Source organism: Bos taurus, chromosome 2, assembly GCF_002263795.3.
Source record: "Bos taurus isolate L1 Dominette 01449 registration number 42190680 breed Hereford chromosome 2, ARS-UCD2.0, whole genome shotgun sequence".
Lineage (NCBI taxonomy): Eukaryota > Metazoa > Chordata > Mammalia > Artiodactyla > Bovidae > Bos > Bos taurus.
Window position 1 is genome coordinate 24113207 of NC_037329.1, and position 16117 is coordinate 24129323.

Here is a 16117-nt window from a genome sequence, read left to right on the forward strand (position 1 = left end):
TAGGACTCTAAATAGGTGACTGTTTCCATACAGTTCATCTCCCATTGTGACAATTACCATAGCAGAATTCAAACTACAAACATACTTTGCATCGAACGCCCACTCTGTCCTTTAATGAAACTGTGTTTTCAGAACACTTTGACCAAGGCAGTGAGATGCTATAGGACAATAAAGAGTAAGCCTGGCTCAGCTGTGTGGCTTTGGGTCAGTCACTTAATCTTTCATAGTCTAGGTTTCAACACAGGAGACGTGGGGATACCACCACCCTGCTACACAGGGTTACTATAAGAATTAACAACAATAACGACAGTACTACCTAACACGTGACTACGTATTTAAACTCATGCAATCCTCACAAGGGACTATGACGCATATACTGTTCAGAGACCCATTGCACAGATGGGGAAACAGAGTTCAAGGTTAGGAAAGCAAAGGGCAGAGTATCTTGCACTATGCTAAGGGATGCTTGATAATCACACTAATCAATAATTAGGAAAATGGTCTTCTTGCTTTTTATGTTTAACATGAGTATGGAGCTTGTGTATATGGGAACACACAGAAGAAATATTAATGTAACAATAAGTGACATTGACAAGTACAACAAGACTGTATATTGTGACCTTGCTTATTTAACTTATATGCAGAATGCATCATGTGAAATGCCGGGCTGGATGAATTAGAAGCTAGAATCAAGACTGTCAGGAGAAATATCAACAATCTCAGATATGCAGATAATACTGCTCTAATAATAGCAAGTGAAGAGGAACTAAAAAGTCTCTTGATGAAGGTGAAAGAGGAGAGTGAAAAAGTTGGCTTGAAACTCAACTTTAAAAAATCTAAGATCATGGCATCTGGTCCCATCACTTCATGGCAAATAGAAGGGGGAAAAGTGCAAGCACTGACACATTTTATTTTCTTGGGTTCCAAAATCACTGTGGATGGAGACTGCAGCCATGAAATTAAAAGACACTTGCTTCTTGGAAGAAAAGCTATGACAAACCTAGTCAGTGTATTAGAAAGCAGAAACATCACTCCACCAACAAAGGTACACAGAATCAAAGCTGTGGTTTTTCCAGTAGTCATGTACTGATGTGACAGCTGGATCATAAAGAAGGCTGAGCACTGAATAACTCATGCTTTTAAATTGTGGTGCTGGAGAAGACTCTTGAGAGTCCCTTGGACAGCAAGGAGATCAAACCAGCCAATCCTAAAGGAAATCAATCCTGAATATTCACTGGAAGGACTGATGCTGAAGCTCCAATACTTTGGCCACCTGATGCGAAGATGCAAAGAGCTGACTCATTAGAAAAAACCCTGATGCTGGGAAAGATTGAAGGCAACAGAAGAAGGGGGTACCATAGGACTAGATGGCTAGACAGCATCACTAACTCAATGGACACGAATTTGAACAAACTCTGGGAGACAGTGGCAGACAGAGGAGCCTGACGGGCTGCAGCCCATGGACATGACTTAGTGACTGCGCAAGTGACATTGAAAGTGTACTGAAAAGCACATAAGGAATTACACTTGATGGCAACAAATACTGCGATGTGCACGTGTAGGCATGAGCCTAACTCATTCATGAAAAGCTTCGTCAGTGGGCCACCAGAACCAGTACCTCAGAGCGGACACTCCACTACCAACTATATTTTGACAAGTATAAAACATTAAATCAAGAGTCACCGGTCCCCAGCCTAATCCTGCAGATGCAGGCATCCTAAACCCTAGCAAACAAACACCCACCACTTCAATAAGAGGTATACAGAAAGGCACACCATATAAATTTTACTTCCTAAGATTACATAGGCTACATTAGACACTAAATTTTGACTATTTCATTCTCATATATTTCAGTTGTGTCTGACTCTTTGCAACGCCACGGACTATAGCCCACCTGCAACCCCACGGACTATAGCCCACCAGGCTCCTCTGTCCATGGGGATTCTCCAGACAAGAATACTGGAGTAGGTTGCCATGCCCTCCTCCAGGGGATCTTCCCAACCCAGGGATCAAACCCAGGTCTCCCGCATTGCAGGTGGACTCTTTACCATCTCAGCCACCAGGGAAGCTCATGAGAATAATAAGTTTTGCCAATTATAGTCTCAGTAAGTCTCAATGACCAGAAATTATTAAGAAAAACAACTCTCATCTCCAAATTGTATTCTGTAGGTTTCTATATCCATTGTTTACTTGGGACGCAAATTTTCTCCAAACTATACATATATTAAAAAGCTTATTTAATATACAAAGGAATGGCCTTTAGGGCAAATCAGTCACTAGTCTATTGCCTTCGGAGATGTTTGATTTAGCATAATAAAATGGAAAACAGTTAGTAAAATGAAAATCAGAAATACTTACATCTGTATGAACAAACTTGGGTTCATTTGAATTTAGAATTGGGAGAACTTCTGGAAGCGAATTCACTCGCCTCCGAGTGCTTGGCTCCTGGATCTCCACTGAAGCAGTTATGGGAATGGGACGCAGTTTATCTCTGATGTTTTCCTGAAAAGAATGCAGAGACACAGTTGAAGCATGCTATAAACACTACCAGAGAACTCCAAAACAATGCTTTCCTTTGTCCTGGATAATGTGTTGCTAGTATTTATATAAAAGGTCACATCTACACTTGTGACCATGTACCTGCATGACAGAACTGATCTGCCTGCGGCCCTCACCTGGAGCCAGAGGGTTTCTTCCATGCACGCCTTCTGTTTCTGTCTGTTCAGAGTGAGCTCTTGCGAATACTTGGGCTCAGAACCTTGGTTTCGAAACTGAACTCTTGACGACAGCCCAGATTTTCTTCTTTCCTTTTCAGCCTCCAGAGTGCCCACAATGGCTAGATGAAATCAACAAAATCACAGGAACTTAAAACGTACTCATACACAACACAGCTATAAGTACACTGAGTTTGTTTTTGATATATTTTAATTCCTCTTAGAACATTTTTTCTCATTGCCATGGTTTTCCTTCATATTTCCTGGCAATGTACATTCTGACTTATGAAGTTTCAAATCAAGCTGTCCTTTCCTGCCCATTACTGTGAACAATTTTTAAAGCTACATTTCCTTTGGGCCACGTGGGGGAGCTCGAGAATAAGTCAAAACCTCAGAGAAGCGTTAAGAATCAGTTTCACTGCATTTCAATAACTCACAAGACTACGACACAGGAGGGCAGCCAACCCTGCAGAAGGACCTAAACTGACTCCCTCTTCAACAGTCTGCTGCTTAAATTCCAAAAAGGCCTCTAGATCAATAGCAGCTTCTCCTGTGTGGTGTCAGGAATGCAGATCCTCAGGCCCAGCCAGACTACTGAACCCGAGGCTGCATTTAGTAAGATCATCAGGTGGTTCTTATACACATTAAAGCGCTCATAAAGAATAATTGTCTAAAAAAGGAAAAACATATTAGAGATGGAGATGTCTTGATGAAGAATTTAAAGGTAAAACATACTTCCTTTCAGTGGTTAGAGGGCCCCTTTGCCCATTAATAAAACTCCCAGAATCAAGGTTTCCACTTCCAAAGCCCCAGAGGGCACATCCTACTTGTGATTACCTACACTAACAGAGCTCAGAGATAAGCTATGATTTGGATGATCAAAATCTCATTTCTTAACTTCAGAATGCATTCTTTGCCAATTCACTGGATATAGCTGCTATGTTTTAATACTTAAATGACTTACATTTATTAATCACTCACTAACCATCCCTGGTGGCTCAGATGGTAAAGCATCTACCTGTAATGCAGGAGACCCGGGTTTGATCCCTGGGTCGGGAAGATCCCCTGTAGAAGGAAATGGCAATCCACTCCAGCACTCTTCCCTGGAAAATCCCATGGATGGAGGAGCCTGATAGGCTACAGTCCATGGGGTCTCAAAGAGTCAGACACGACTGAGCAACTTCACTTTCACTTTCAACCATCCTTCAACTACAAGGATATCAAACCAGTCTACACTAAAGGAAATCAACACTGAATATCCACTTGAAGGACTGATGCTGAAGCTGAAGCTCCAATACTTTGGCCACCTGATGCCAAGAGCCAACTCACTGCAAAAGACCCTGATGCTGGGAAAGACTGAGGGCAGTAGGAGAAGGGGCAACAGATAATGAGACAGTTAAATGCCAACACTGAATCAACGGACATGAATTTGAGCAAAAGCTGGAAACAGTGGAGGACAGAGGATCCGGGCATGCTACAGTCCACGAGGTTGCAAAGATTTGGACTTGACTTAGTAACTGAACAACAACAAAAAACCATCAGAAGGGGCTTCCCTGGTGGCTCAGTGGTAAAGAATCCACCTGCAATGCAGGTGACACAGGTTCGATCCCTGTGTTGGGAAGATCCCATGGAAAAGGAAATGGAGATCCACTCTAATATTCTTGCCTGGGAAATCCCATGGACAAAAGGAGCCTGGCCTGGTGGGCTACAGTCCATGGGGTCGCAAAAGAGAAGGTTATGACTTAGTAACTAAACAACAAAACCATCAGAAGGGAAAGCAAACCAGTGTGTCCAGGGTCAGAGAAGCCAGCCTCAGGGAAAAAACCTGCTCCAGAAAATGAATCCATGTTCTAATAATCACATTAGAGTTTGGAAGGGACCTTTTTGCAAGCACCTAATACCCTCTACTTACACATGAAGAACTGGAGACCCACAGAACTAGGTGACCGGCCCAGAGTCCTATAGCAAGAAACGGAGTCAGCTCCTTTTGTGTAACAAACACAAAAGATAACTGCCTTATAAAGCCTCTTAGATGTGCAGGTTCCCACTTCCCCTAAGCTTCTGCCAGCTGGACCACCCCGCTCTTTTTCATTTTACCTCTCCTTCATTGCCCGGCTACCTCTACTCCTTCAGATGTCAATGTGGATGCTACTTCCTCCAGGAAGCTCTCCCGGTCCCTCCTGGAGGGTCCGACCGTATTCTATTTCTCTTATCACTACACTGGAGAAGGCAGTGGCATCCCACTCCAGTACTCTTGCCTGGAGAATCCCATGGATGGAGGAGCCTGGTAGCTACAGTCCATGGGGTCGCGAATAGTCGGGCACGACTGAGCGACTTCACTTTCACGCACTGGAAAAGGCAATGGCAACCCACTCCAGTATTCTTGCCTGGAGAATCCCAGGGATGGAGGAGCCTGGTGGGCTGCCATGTATGGGGTCGCAGAGAGTCGGACACGACTGCAGTGACTCAGCAGCAGCAGCGCTACACTTAAGTCTGCTGTGCTGTGAATGCCCAATCACTTTCTCAGGAAAAGCCGCTCCAGAGACCACCTCCAGCTCTTCACCATTGTATTCCCCAGCAACAGCACAACATCTGACACAAACAGGATAGTAGACCATATGAACAAACACATCAGCACACACCCAACGCGCATTTGCACGCACACACATACAGTCATCATCCTTGTGCTGAAACAATGGCTGTTCCCATATGTAAAACCAAAATTTAGAAACAACTGTTTCAATAGTAATTTCTGTGTCCATCTGAAGAATTCTTAAATGTCATGGCTGCCAAATGGAATGCGCCTCCATTTTAGGCCCTCTGTGAGCCTTGACATCATCCATTTATCAGTGACCTGCTAACTTCACAATGAACCAGACGAAGGCTCACATGCTGAGTGCCCCTCATGCCAAAAGCAGGGGAGTGCGTGGGGGCATTAAAACCATTTATCTACCAAACCCTCTCCAACCTTTTCTGACCCTCCAGACAGTTCACATCATCTTAAAATCCTTGCTGGCCACCTTTGCTGACCTTTGCAGGGGCAAGCCAAGTAGAATAGTCATTAAGGCTCAATTATAAATATCTGTAAGGATGGAACACCATAGCCAAGGACTGCTGAGTTAAAGCAGCAGCCGAACAATAAGCTCACACACTCGGACGTGGGGAACAGACTGTAGACGTATTAACTCTTGCAGCTTTGTGCAAGTTCTGCTTTATTTGACTTAGAATTTCCCAATACCGTGGAAGCAATGGCAATAATTTCTCTTTCCATTTCTTCAGAGAAAAAAAGTTCTTTCTAGAGTGAAGTGAAAGTCACTCAGTTGTGTCCGACTCTTTGCAACCCAGGGACTAAACAGTCCATGGAATTCTCCAGGCCAGAATACAGTAGTGGGTAGCCTTTCCCTTCTCCAGGGATCTTCCCACCCCAGGGATGGAACCCAGGTCTCCTGCACTGTGGGCGGATTCTTTACCAGCTGAGCCACAAAGGAAGCCCAATCTATAGTGGGCTATTCATAAATACTTGGTTAATGTAGGGGTAGTTATAGGAAATTAATATACATGGCATCAAGGGCAGCATTTATGCTAAAAGGAAGTTTGTAATTTATTTTGTATAAATGATTGATCTGAGGGAAGATAAGAAATGTTCTGATGAGATTTCACATCTTTGGCAAACAGTGTGGTTTGAGAAGATGACCAATAGAATAAAAACATGTTTCCCTTCCCTCTCCCTGCCTAGTCTCTGTCTTTCCTGGTCTCTCTAGGCTGCTTCCAGACACAATGGTAAAAGGCCCCACGATCCAAGCCAGCAAGTGGAAGGGACCACAGTTGGGTAAAAACAACACAAAATCTGAGAGGGTGAGAGATTGGGAGAAATCATAAAATATGTTCTATTGCTGAAAGCCACACAAAGAACAGTATTTTCTATACTCAGTAAAATACCGGCTACTTCAAGAGCAAAGCGAAAGGCCACAGCTCCCCTGGGGGTGGAAAGTCCTAATACATGCACACCATACTGCAAGGTCTGCAGAGCTCATGGAGCGACAACAGAGTGGGAGGTGGCCCAGAAGAAGGGGCCTAAAAAGGTGAAGGAGATGAAGAAATCTCCTGAGGACAGTTTAAAATCTGGGAAGATGAAGGCCAAGTGGGTTTATGACAGCATGGATTGGGTGAAGGCAGACTATATATGAAGTTCTGGGATATTATAAAGGGATACCTTTTTTTCATAAAGAAAAGAAATACTCAAGGTAACATGGAGAAGCCTTGAGAAAACTCATTCCATCTCAAAGAGGAGTAAAAACTGAAAACCTTGAGAACCACCCTGTCTTTCCAGAAAAGTTTCCTTGGTGGCTCTGCTGCACTGGTATACCTAGCCGCTGGGACCACGGCTGACCCAGGAAGGAAATCACCTTTGCTCTGTACTTCCTCTTTGGGGAAAAGATGTCTTTAGATTCCTAGGCCCCCCAACTTTACTCTGGCTTACTCCTGAAGAGGTACAGCTGCTACTAAAACACACCAGAGAGGGCCTCAGTGATCATCACTATTGTGAGAGTATCAGTCCAGGTTCAATGCACGATACTGGATGCTTGGGGTTAGTGCACTGGGACAACCCAGAGGGATGTTATGGGGAGGGAGGAGGGAGGAGGGTTCACGATGGGGAGCACATGTATACCTGTGATGGATTCATTTTGATATTTGGCAAAACTAATACAATTATGTAAAGTTTAAAAATAAAATAAAATTTAAACAAACAAACAAATAAACAAAATTTGTCAAACCCTGTGGCAAAACTCCTGTCTTTCTTCTTAAAAAAAAAAAAAAAAAAGCGAAGTAGAATAAGACCTTATGAATGACAACCTGCTTTCACCACCTTGAAAAAGAAAAACTCAGTCATGTCCAACTCTTTGCGACTCCATGGACTGTAGCCTGCCAGGCCCCTATGTCCATGGAATTCTCCAGGTAAGAATACTGCAGTGGGTAGTGATTCCCTTCTCCAGGGGATCTTCCCAACCCAGGGATCAAACCTGGGTCTCCTGCATTGTAGGCAGATTCTTTACTGTCTCAACCATCAAGGAAGCCCTTTCACCACCTTATCTCATCTGAACTCTGCCACAATCCTATGTAGTTAATTCCCACCAGAGGCATTTACTTTTAACTGATAGGAAAATAAAAACTCAAACATTATGGGATTAGCTCTGTGTTGAAGCACGGGATCCAGGAGAAGAGCCCAAGTCTCTGAGTTCAAGCCCAGTCTTCAGGTCCCCCCGGGCCCACCCTCAGGGACACAGCATGGGTGTTCTGGACCACAGAGGACTCTGGGAGGGAACCCAGCAGCGAAGAGACTATAAACTGACAATTTATTCAAGTAGGACTCGGGCTCCCGCGGTCACTCTTCTACAACCACCACCCGCCATCTTACAACCACAAAACCACCCTGCTTTTCAAAGACAGACATGGAGGAAACGGTTGTGGCAGCAAATGAGTACTTATCCAAGGCATTCATTCTGCCCTAAACCATCTGCTCTGGAAAATTCAAATTGGGACCAAATGCATTTTTTTCCTCTTGTGCTTTACCCTCCTGATTAAAAAGAAGATGACAGACAGACTTAGTTCTTTAAATCAGAATTTATGGACTCATGTTGGCCATTACAGTTTTGTTCGTCTAGTTATTTATTCAGAACTTTTCAACCTGGCAGACAGAAAAGATCTAATTTCAGTTGATTCACTGTGTTGTACAGCAGAACCTAACACAACATTGTAAAGCAATCATACTCCAATTAAAGAAAATTAAGCAAAATAAAGATGTTCAGATAAGCAAACAAACAAAAAGTACTAGGTACTTACTTATTGAAGGATTGTAACCGGTGGGTTTAGCAGTATATTCAAAACAGGCCTTAACCTTGAGGCTGTACAAAATCAAAAACACAGTCATTAAGAAATGCCTTACTGCCCTGGAAAAAAAAATCTCAACACGTTCCTCATCCTCATATCCCCCCAGGGATGACTGATGAGTAAAATGTTATATACCCACTTGACAAGATTCCTCTTCCCTTTCCCCATTTCTCTTAATCTTCCCCATGGCTCCTTGGGGCAACGGGGTCACCATAATGCAGAGATATGAAACTGTGGGGGAAGAGTGGATACGGCGCAAATGCTCACCATATCCCACTAGGCGCCCCACAGAGCGTTTTCTGACGGAGATCAATTCTGTTGGGTGTTACTGTGATGGTTTGCTGAATATTAATCACAGGCCGGGATCTGAAGACAAAGGAGAAGACAAGCTCAGCCTTTTGCTATCTGGATGTAAGATGAGCTCACGCACTACACAGGCATCCTCAGATGCTGCATCTTAAAAACCACAGGAAAAACTGTTTCCCGATGATATTCCTGCTCCCCCGTTGCTAAAGAAAATAGCTGTTAACAGACATAATTTAAAACATGATGACGTGATACTTATAAAACTGTTTAAACATGACACATTCAAAATTATCAATTGTTTTATATTAATAATTTTAATATTAATGGAGTTTTTAAACTGAAAGAATAATATGGGCAATATGTAAAAAGTTCCATAGTTTTCAGGTGAATATGTCTCATCCCCACCCAAACTCTCAAGGAGCTTTGCATGTCCTTCCAGACATATCAGTCTGGTTCAGTTAAAAATACTATTTAAAATTAAATATAAAACAAGCATTTCTTTTTAAGTGGGAGTTTTTCATGCTTATTGGTCTGCATGTTGCTTTTTCTCATTCACATTTCAGAGGTCTTCTCATATCTCTACACACAAATCTAGTTGTTTCTCACAGCTGGTGGTGTTGCATATACCAATGGAACATCATTTATTCAACCAGTCCCTTAATCGGTGGACATTTATAATTCTGTAAGGCTTTCAGCTGACAAACATCCTTGCATATACATCTATGTACATGTATGTGTCCTAAGTTTATTCATCTGTTTATCTGTAGGATAAATTCTTAAGCAGAATTTCTGAGTCAAACAATATATGCATTTTTAATTCTGGGTAATCTTGCCTCCCCCTCAAAAAAAGCTCCAAAAAGGTTATACCAACATACATCTAACATTCTGGGGTGCTCACTACCAGGATTTCTACACATATGTGCATTTTAGTACTCTAGGCAAGCCCTGACCTTACAGGTCCCCATCTTACAATATCTGAGCTTCCTATCCTCCCTGGGACTCTGCTATCTCCAACCTCACGTGCTTGCTAGTACTGACCACAACTTTCCTACCGCCACAATATCTCTATAAGCAAAGCCTGGAATCCTTTATCCTTTCCTATCTCTGCCTTAACCCAACCTCACGGACACACAAGCAGCAGAATCCTACACCTTTAGTCCTTCTCACCATGTAAAATCATCATCTTTCTCCCTTATATATTCTTCCCTACCCGCCACAGCCCAAGGGGTCACCAAGGGCCTATGGCTTGATCCCTGCACCACTGGCACAGGAACGCTAGGGTGTGGCGGTTGGGGTGTGAAAGGGCTGGGCAGACGGTACACCTCCCGCCTCTGGCACTCCCCACATGAACTCAGAGTGGCTTCTATGATTCCATTGCCACAGGGATTCAGTCACACTGACTTCGGTGGGTTTGTGGTAAACCCAGCCATCCTGGAGAATAGTGTTCCACAGGAAAATGTATTCCAAATTCCTAAGGGCTAGTCTGAACTTCTGGAATCAATCTGTCTGTAGGCCAGACAGAGCGTGAGTACCTTCATGGGGAAGGCAGGAGCCAATAAAAGGGCAAATGATGCTCACATTTTTTTCATTTCCCTTTATCTTAATTGTTTCTCTTTCTATTGTTATTTTACACTGGAGATACTGCAGGTTTGGTTGCAGACCACAGCAATAAAGCTAAGACTGCAATAAAGGAGTCACTTGAATTTTTTGGTTTTCTATAAGTTATGTTTTCAGTATACTGTAGTCTATTAAGTTGCAAGGGAATTATGTCTAAACAATGTACCTGCCTTAATTAAAAAATATGTTATTGCTAAAAAAAAAAGTGCTAATCAGCATCTGGGCCTTCAGGAATTCATAGCAGTAATATCCAAGATCACCATAATTAAAGTAATAATAAATGAAAAAGTTATAATAATAATAAATGAAAAATGTTACAAGAATTACCAAAATGTGACAGAGAGACATGAAGTAAACACATGTTGGGGAAATGACACCTTGCCACAGCCTTCAATTTTTTAAAAAACAAAAAACTGCCACAGTATCTATGAAGTACAGTAAAGCAATGTGCAATGAAATGAGGTATGCCTGTAGGTATGTTTCTAAAGTTTTGAGAGCATATTTAGAAGGCAAAAAGTTCATAAATGTTTTAATACCAGTTGCTACAGATGCTAGAGTGTTTTACATATAATAGTACTAAGGCTTTGGTACGGCATACATTTCAAAATAAATATTTTAACACACACTTCTGCCTAAATCCTGTTTTTAAACATACAATATACACAATTTTCAGAGCACATTATATATGGAATCGTAAAAATGCCTTTTAACACATAAAGCAAATCTTACTGCTCAGCTGTCTTGTGTTTAATTGGCATTTACTTATTAAGTATCATAGTACTAGCATGATTTAGTGGAGACTGACATTGGGAAGATTTAGGTACCATGCCCTGCTCTCACAGGATCCAGGCTCAAAAGCACAGGCAAGTCCTGGGCTTCTGTTTTTATTTGTAAAATAGGAAAGTTATCTTATTAGCAAAGGCTTTTGAAATTCATTTTCATACTATCTATGAGGAAAGAAGGAACATGTATACAGGATTCACAGTCAACCTACTTATGGGGACAGGAAAGTAAAGGTATTAAAATATCAATTACATACAGATACAAATATTTAACTGGCTAAAGACGTTATCTTCTGGGAAAGTCTTGGTAACCAACTTTTGTTACAGGAATTCAAGTCTTCTTGACACCAGAGGTATGTATCTCAAACTAGAAGTTCAAATTGCTTTTTGATGGAAACTGCTGAAGTAATCAAATGTTATACTATACTCTTCTACCTTTTAAAAATGTTGACTATTTTAAGGTTAATACCTAACACATGAACAGAGAGAAACAGGCATATAAAGGCAGTAACAGACATACATTCAAACTATTTTTTTTATCTTCTTCCTTTGGCCTAATATTCCAGATACATTTTTCTCCACTTACTTTCACATGTCCCACTTTTGCCATCTGTAATGTCTCTTCTGGTTCTTAGCTTTCTCATAAAATGACTTTCATAGATCTTGCCATTTAACTAGAAGACTATTTTTCTATAGTATTTTATACCACATTATATAAATGCACAGTATATTCTGTCTTTTTTAAAGTAGTATTATCTTCAAAAGTATCCTGGTGTCATTTTATTATCCGCAGGGGTTTTGGTTAGTATACTCTTTTAGATATAGAGGCTACATCTATGCTTGGCATCCTTCCAGAAGAATACAGAGCAACGACAGTACCAAGTGTACACATGACATACAGATTATTTTTCGTTTAGGGTTTCACTGAACATCGCTGCCCATTTCTTTGAAAAGATTCTTCAGATAAAAATGACTGTAAAGCCAAATAGTTTTTTTAAAAAACAAACAAACAAAACCAATGAACCCAAATGGTTCATTTTCACCAATGATCAAAGAACTGCAAATTCAATCAAAAGATGAGATCACACCACAGTGGCAAAAATTAGATTCATCCTGTTGGGTGTCAGTAAAGGTGTGAGAAAATGGGCCCTCTGGTAGGTTGCTGCTGTGAATATAAATTGCTACAACTTTTCTGTGGGTATATGTAAGGGTTTCCCAGGTGGCTCAGTGGTAAAGAATCCATCTAGCTGCCAATGCAGGAGGTGAGAGTTCAATCCCTGGGTCAGGAAAATCCCCTGGAGGAGGAAATGGCTACTCACTCCAGTATTCTTGCCTTGGAAATCCCATGGACAGAGGAGCCTGGCAGGCTGCAGTCCATGTGGTTGGAGTCGGAGACTGACTGAGTATGCATATACACACATGATGAATACAAAAATGTGCTAACCTTGATCCCAGCAATTCTATTTCTAGGAATTTTTCTTTAAAAAAAATCCATTACATGGAGATATATATACAATACACCATCTAACACACTGTTTATAATAGCTAAAAGTCACAGACTATCTAAAAATTCCATCAACCAAAGACTCATTAAATGCGTATTATGGAATAACATTGAGCTTTTAAAAAGAATAAGATTGATATATCTGTATTAACAAGGAGAGAAAATGGAAGAGGTTGATTTTTACAAACCAGAATAGAAGACAGCAGTTACAGTACGGCTGTTTGATGATACCCTAGAAGTGCAGAGAGACTCAAAACTATTAAAAGTTGTTTGATGGAAGGAAAGAATATTGGAAAACTTGCACTTAACTGCAATTCTGTATTAACATTTTATAAAAAAAAAAAAAAAAAAAAGAATGTGCTACTTTTTAAATTAAAAAAAAAATGTTTTGCACAATTTTTCCTGGCAATTTCCAGCAGTGATGGAATTGTTGGGATAAGGCCACTGAGACACAGCTGATGGGCAAACCGCTGCAGCCTTTCTGGAGATCATTTTGGTTGAAGGAATCACAAGTCTTAAAACACACATGCGCTTCAACTTTGCAACTCACTTTCAGGAAGTTATCTTAAGGAAATAATCTAGGACATGAAGAAAAGTAAGGATGCTTACCAGCTTTGTGTATCAAGGAAGTAAACCACCAAACCTGGAAAGCAATCTAACTGTCCAATGACGGTATGCTGCTGCTGCTGCTGCTGCTGCTAAGTCGCTTCAGTCGTGTCCGACTCTGTGTGACCCCATAGACGGCAGCCCACTAGGCTTCCCCGTCCCTGGGATTCTCCAGGCAAGAACACTGGAGTGGGTTGCCATTTCCTTCTCCAATGCATGAAAGGGAAAAGTGAAAGTGAAGTCGCTCAGTCATGTCCAACTCTTTGCGACTCCATGGACTGCAGCCTACCAGGCTCCTCCGTCCATGGGATTTTCCAGGCAAGAGTACTGGAGTGGGGTGCCATCGCCTTCTCCAGTATGACAGTATGGCAGTTGTTAAATAAACTATGACCCAAAATAAACAACCCAAAATTTGTTAAATAAACACATGACCCATATGATGTCTCAGGCAACCGTTAACTTCATTTCAGAAAAGTACTCAATGACAGGGAAATAACCCACTATGCGTTATACTCACTCACAGAAAAAGGCCACTATTCATTACAAACCAGCAAAAGCAGGTTACAAAACTATATGTACATTACAATCTCAATTTTGTTAAACATAGGTGTATATTCACAGGAAAAAACCTAGAAGGATATAAACCAAAATTTTGGAGTTTCTTAATAGATGGTAAAATACAGTACATTCATTTCCTTCTTTAAATTCTTTATACGATCAAATTCTTTGTTTCAGTTTTTATAAATGTAAAGGTAAAAAATTTCTACCAGTTCTGACCTTTTAAAAAAATTAGTTCAAAATTATACAAAGACTTTACGAAATAGGTTTTTATTACATTGTTGTACTACTCTCAAGAGAAAAAAATATTCAAAACTCATACAAGACTTTGCCTTTGAAGTACAGTTGTTACAAATTTCAATTCAAAATGTCAAAAAAAACCAACAACTCTAGTATAAGCAGATTTACCAAACAAGCTTAAAGCAAGAGATTACACACCTGAAAATAGTCACCGAATCTGAGAGAGAACCAACAGCAACATCAGGGTAGGAATTTCTATCAAGGTCCATGTTTCCAGCAATTGAATATCCAAAAAAGGGTGACTTACCCTCAAGAACCTGAAATGAATAGGGCATCAGAACGGACACCTGGCTACTAAAATAAGCCTTTTATTTATGCTTTGAAGATAAGTCTCTTTTGAACTGAAGTTAAAGAGTTTACTTACAAATTATATTAAATCACAACTGAATTATAAATAAGCATACACATGATCAAACATTTCATGCATTTTATTTTCACAGAAGTTACCTGATTTATGTTGTATCTGAAAAGACAAAGAGAATTTTTGATAACCTTATGTACCATATTAAGTCAATCAGTGTATTTCAAACCAAACTTCTCTTCCTGCCCTCCAAATGTCTTATTTTCCTCTAAAGCAATTTTTAGATTTTGGTATCTGATTCTCTATGCAATTACAATCATCTCTTATGTTTGTCCAGTTTCATCCCTTCTTAATATGCTACTAAAGGAAATATATCACATTCCATCTCCTTATGCTGCCAGGGTAGAACAGTCTTTTCCTTTGGCTTAGTTGGATTTTTAATTTACCAAAGAAATTTTACAGTTTAAAACAAGCAGCTCATTGCATTTAAATCTATTTACAAGCTATTTTCTAATACATATTTTTATAAAACCAAAGTTCACACAATTTTAGATTTGTAAGTAACACATGATTAGTGTGAAAATTCACGTAAATCTAAACAATCCATTGGAAAGAAAACTACTGAGACCTTAACTATAGAAATCCAAGTTATCTGGTTACCTGTGTTGGTTTGGTATTTATTCCATTCGCAGATCCATGATAGATAAAAACCTTCCCCTTACCATCATAGGGTGCTCCAACAGCAATATCTGTTAACAACACCATGTTTTAACAAACGTCACATTTTAAAAGCATTCCAATACAATGTTTTAAAATATGTCATGAGCACTCACTATCTTAGACAATCACATAATCTATAAATCATGACCATTTCACAATCTATTTCTCTACCTGGGTAGCCATCTTGATTAATATCACCAATATTTTTGACTGCAATGCCAAACATAGAATCTTTGGTTCCATTAAGACGAATCGGCTTGACGTTATTCCATCTGCCTTGCTGGTTAATGTAGACATACGCTGCACCTCCAACTTCTCCACTTCTATCAAAATACTGTGGGGCTCCAATAACTATATCTTGCCACCTGAAAACATAATGAGGGGAAGAACTGTGAACCACTGGCCAAAATACCAGCAAGCTTAGGGAGAATCCCACATGAACGGGTACTAAGGACACAGAGATACGATAAAAAGGACCTCAAATCTGGAATTTATATCTCATCAATTGAAGTATTTTTTTTAAAAACTAGGTAGCCTCTAATAACACCCAAAGGAGAACATCAACAGTAAGAACTTGAAGCCAGTTTCCAAGTTACAACTATAGTGCAGAGAGACTCCCAGTGAAGATTCCACTCCCTTCCACCTTTGACCTTCTACCCAAGACCCAGATAGGCACCACCCACCACAGACCTTTTTATCGACTTTGTCACCAATCCCTACTTTCAACAGGACATTCTGGCTACTCCAAAATCCCCTTAAGACACCACAGAACAGAACCACGTAGGTGTCATTTTTTTTTTTTTAGTTAAATTTTAACTCT

The 16117-nt window shown here is 40.5% G+C and overlaps 1 protein-coding gene across 2 annotated transcripts in view; it reads right to left on the reverse strand.

Annotated features, from left to right (window-relative positions):
- The window catches only part of ITGA6 (integrin subunit alpha 6), an 87762-nt gene that overhangs the window by 21615 nt on the left and 50030 nt on the right, over positions 1 to 16117 (reverse strand). For both annotated transcript variants that reach the window (XM_005202341.5, NM_001109981.2), the window contains exons 7-13: positions 15469 to 15662; positions 15238 to 15326; positions 14415 to 14533; positions 8871 to 8969; positions 8556 to 8617; positions 2676 to 2836; positions 2359 to 2502 (exon numbers count right to left, since the gene is read on the reverse strand). In XM_005202341.5, the coding sequence (XP_005202398.1) occupies positions 2359 to 2502; positions 2676 to 2836; positions 8556 to 8617; positions 8871 to 8969; positions 14415 to 14533; positions 15238 to 15326; positions 15469 to 15662 (868 nt within the window). The remainder of the gene's footprint in view (positions 1 to 2358; positions 2503 to 2675; positions 2837 to 8555; positions 8618 to 8870; positions 8970 to 14414; positions 14534 to 15237; positions 15327 to 15468; positions 15663 to 16117) is intronic.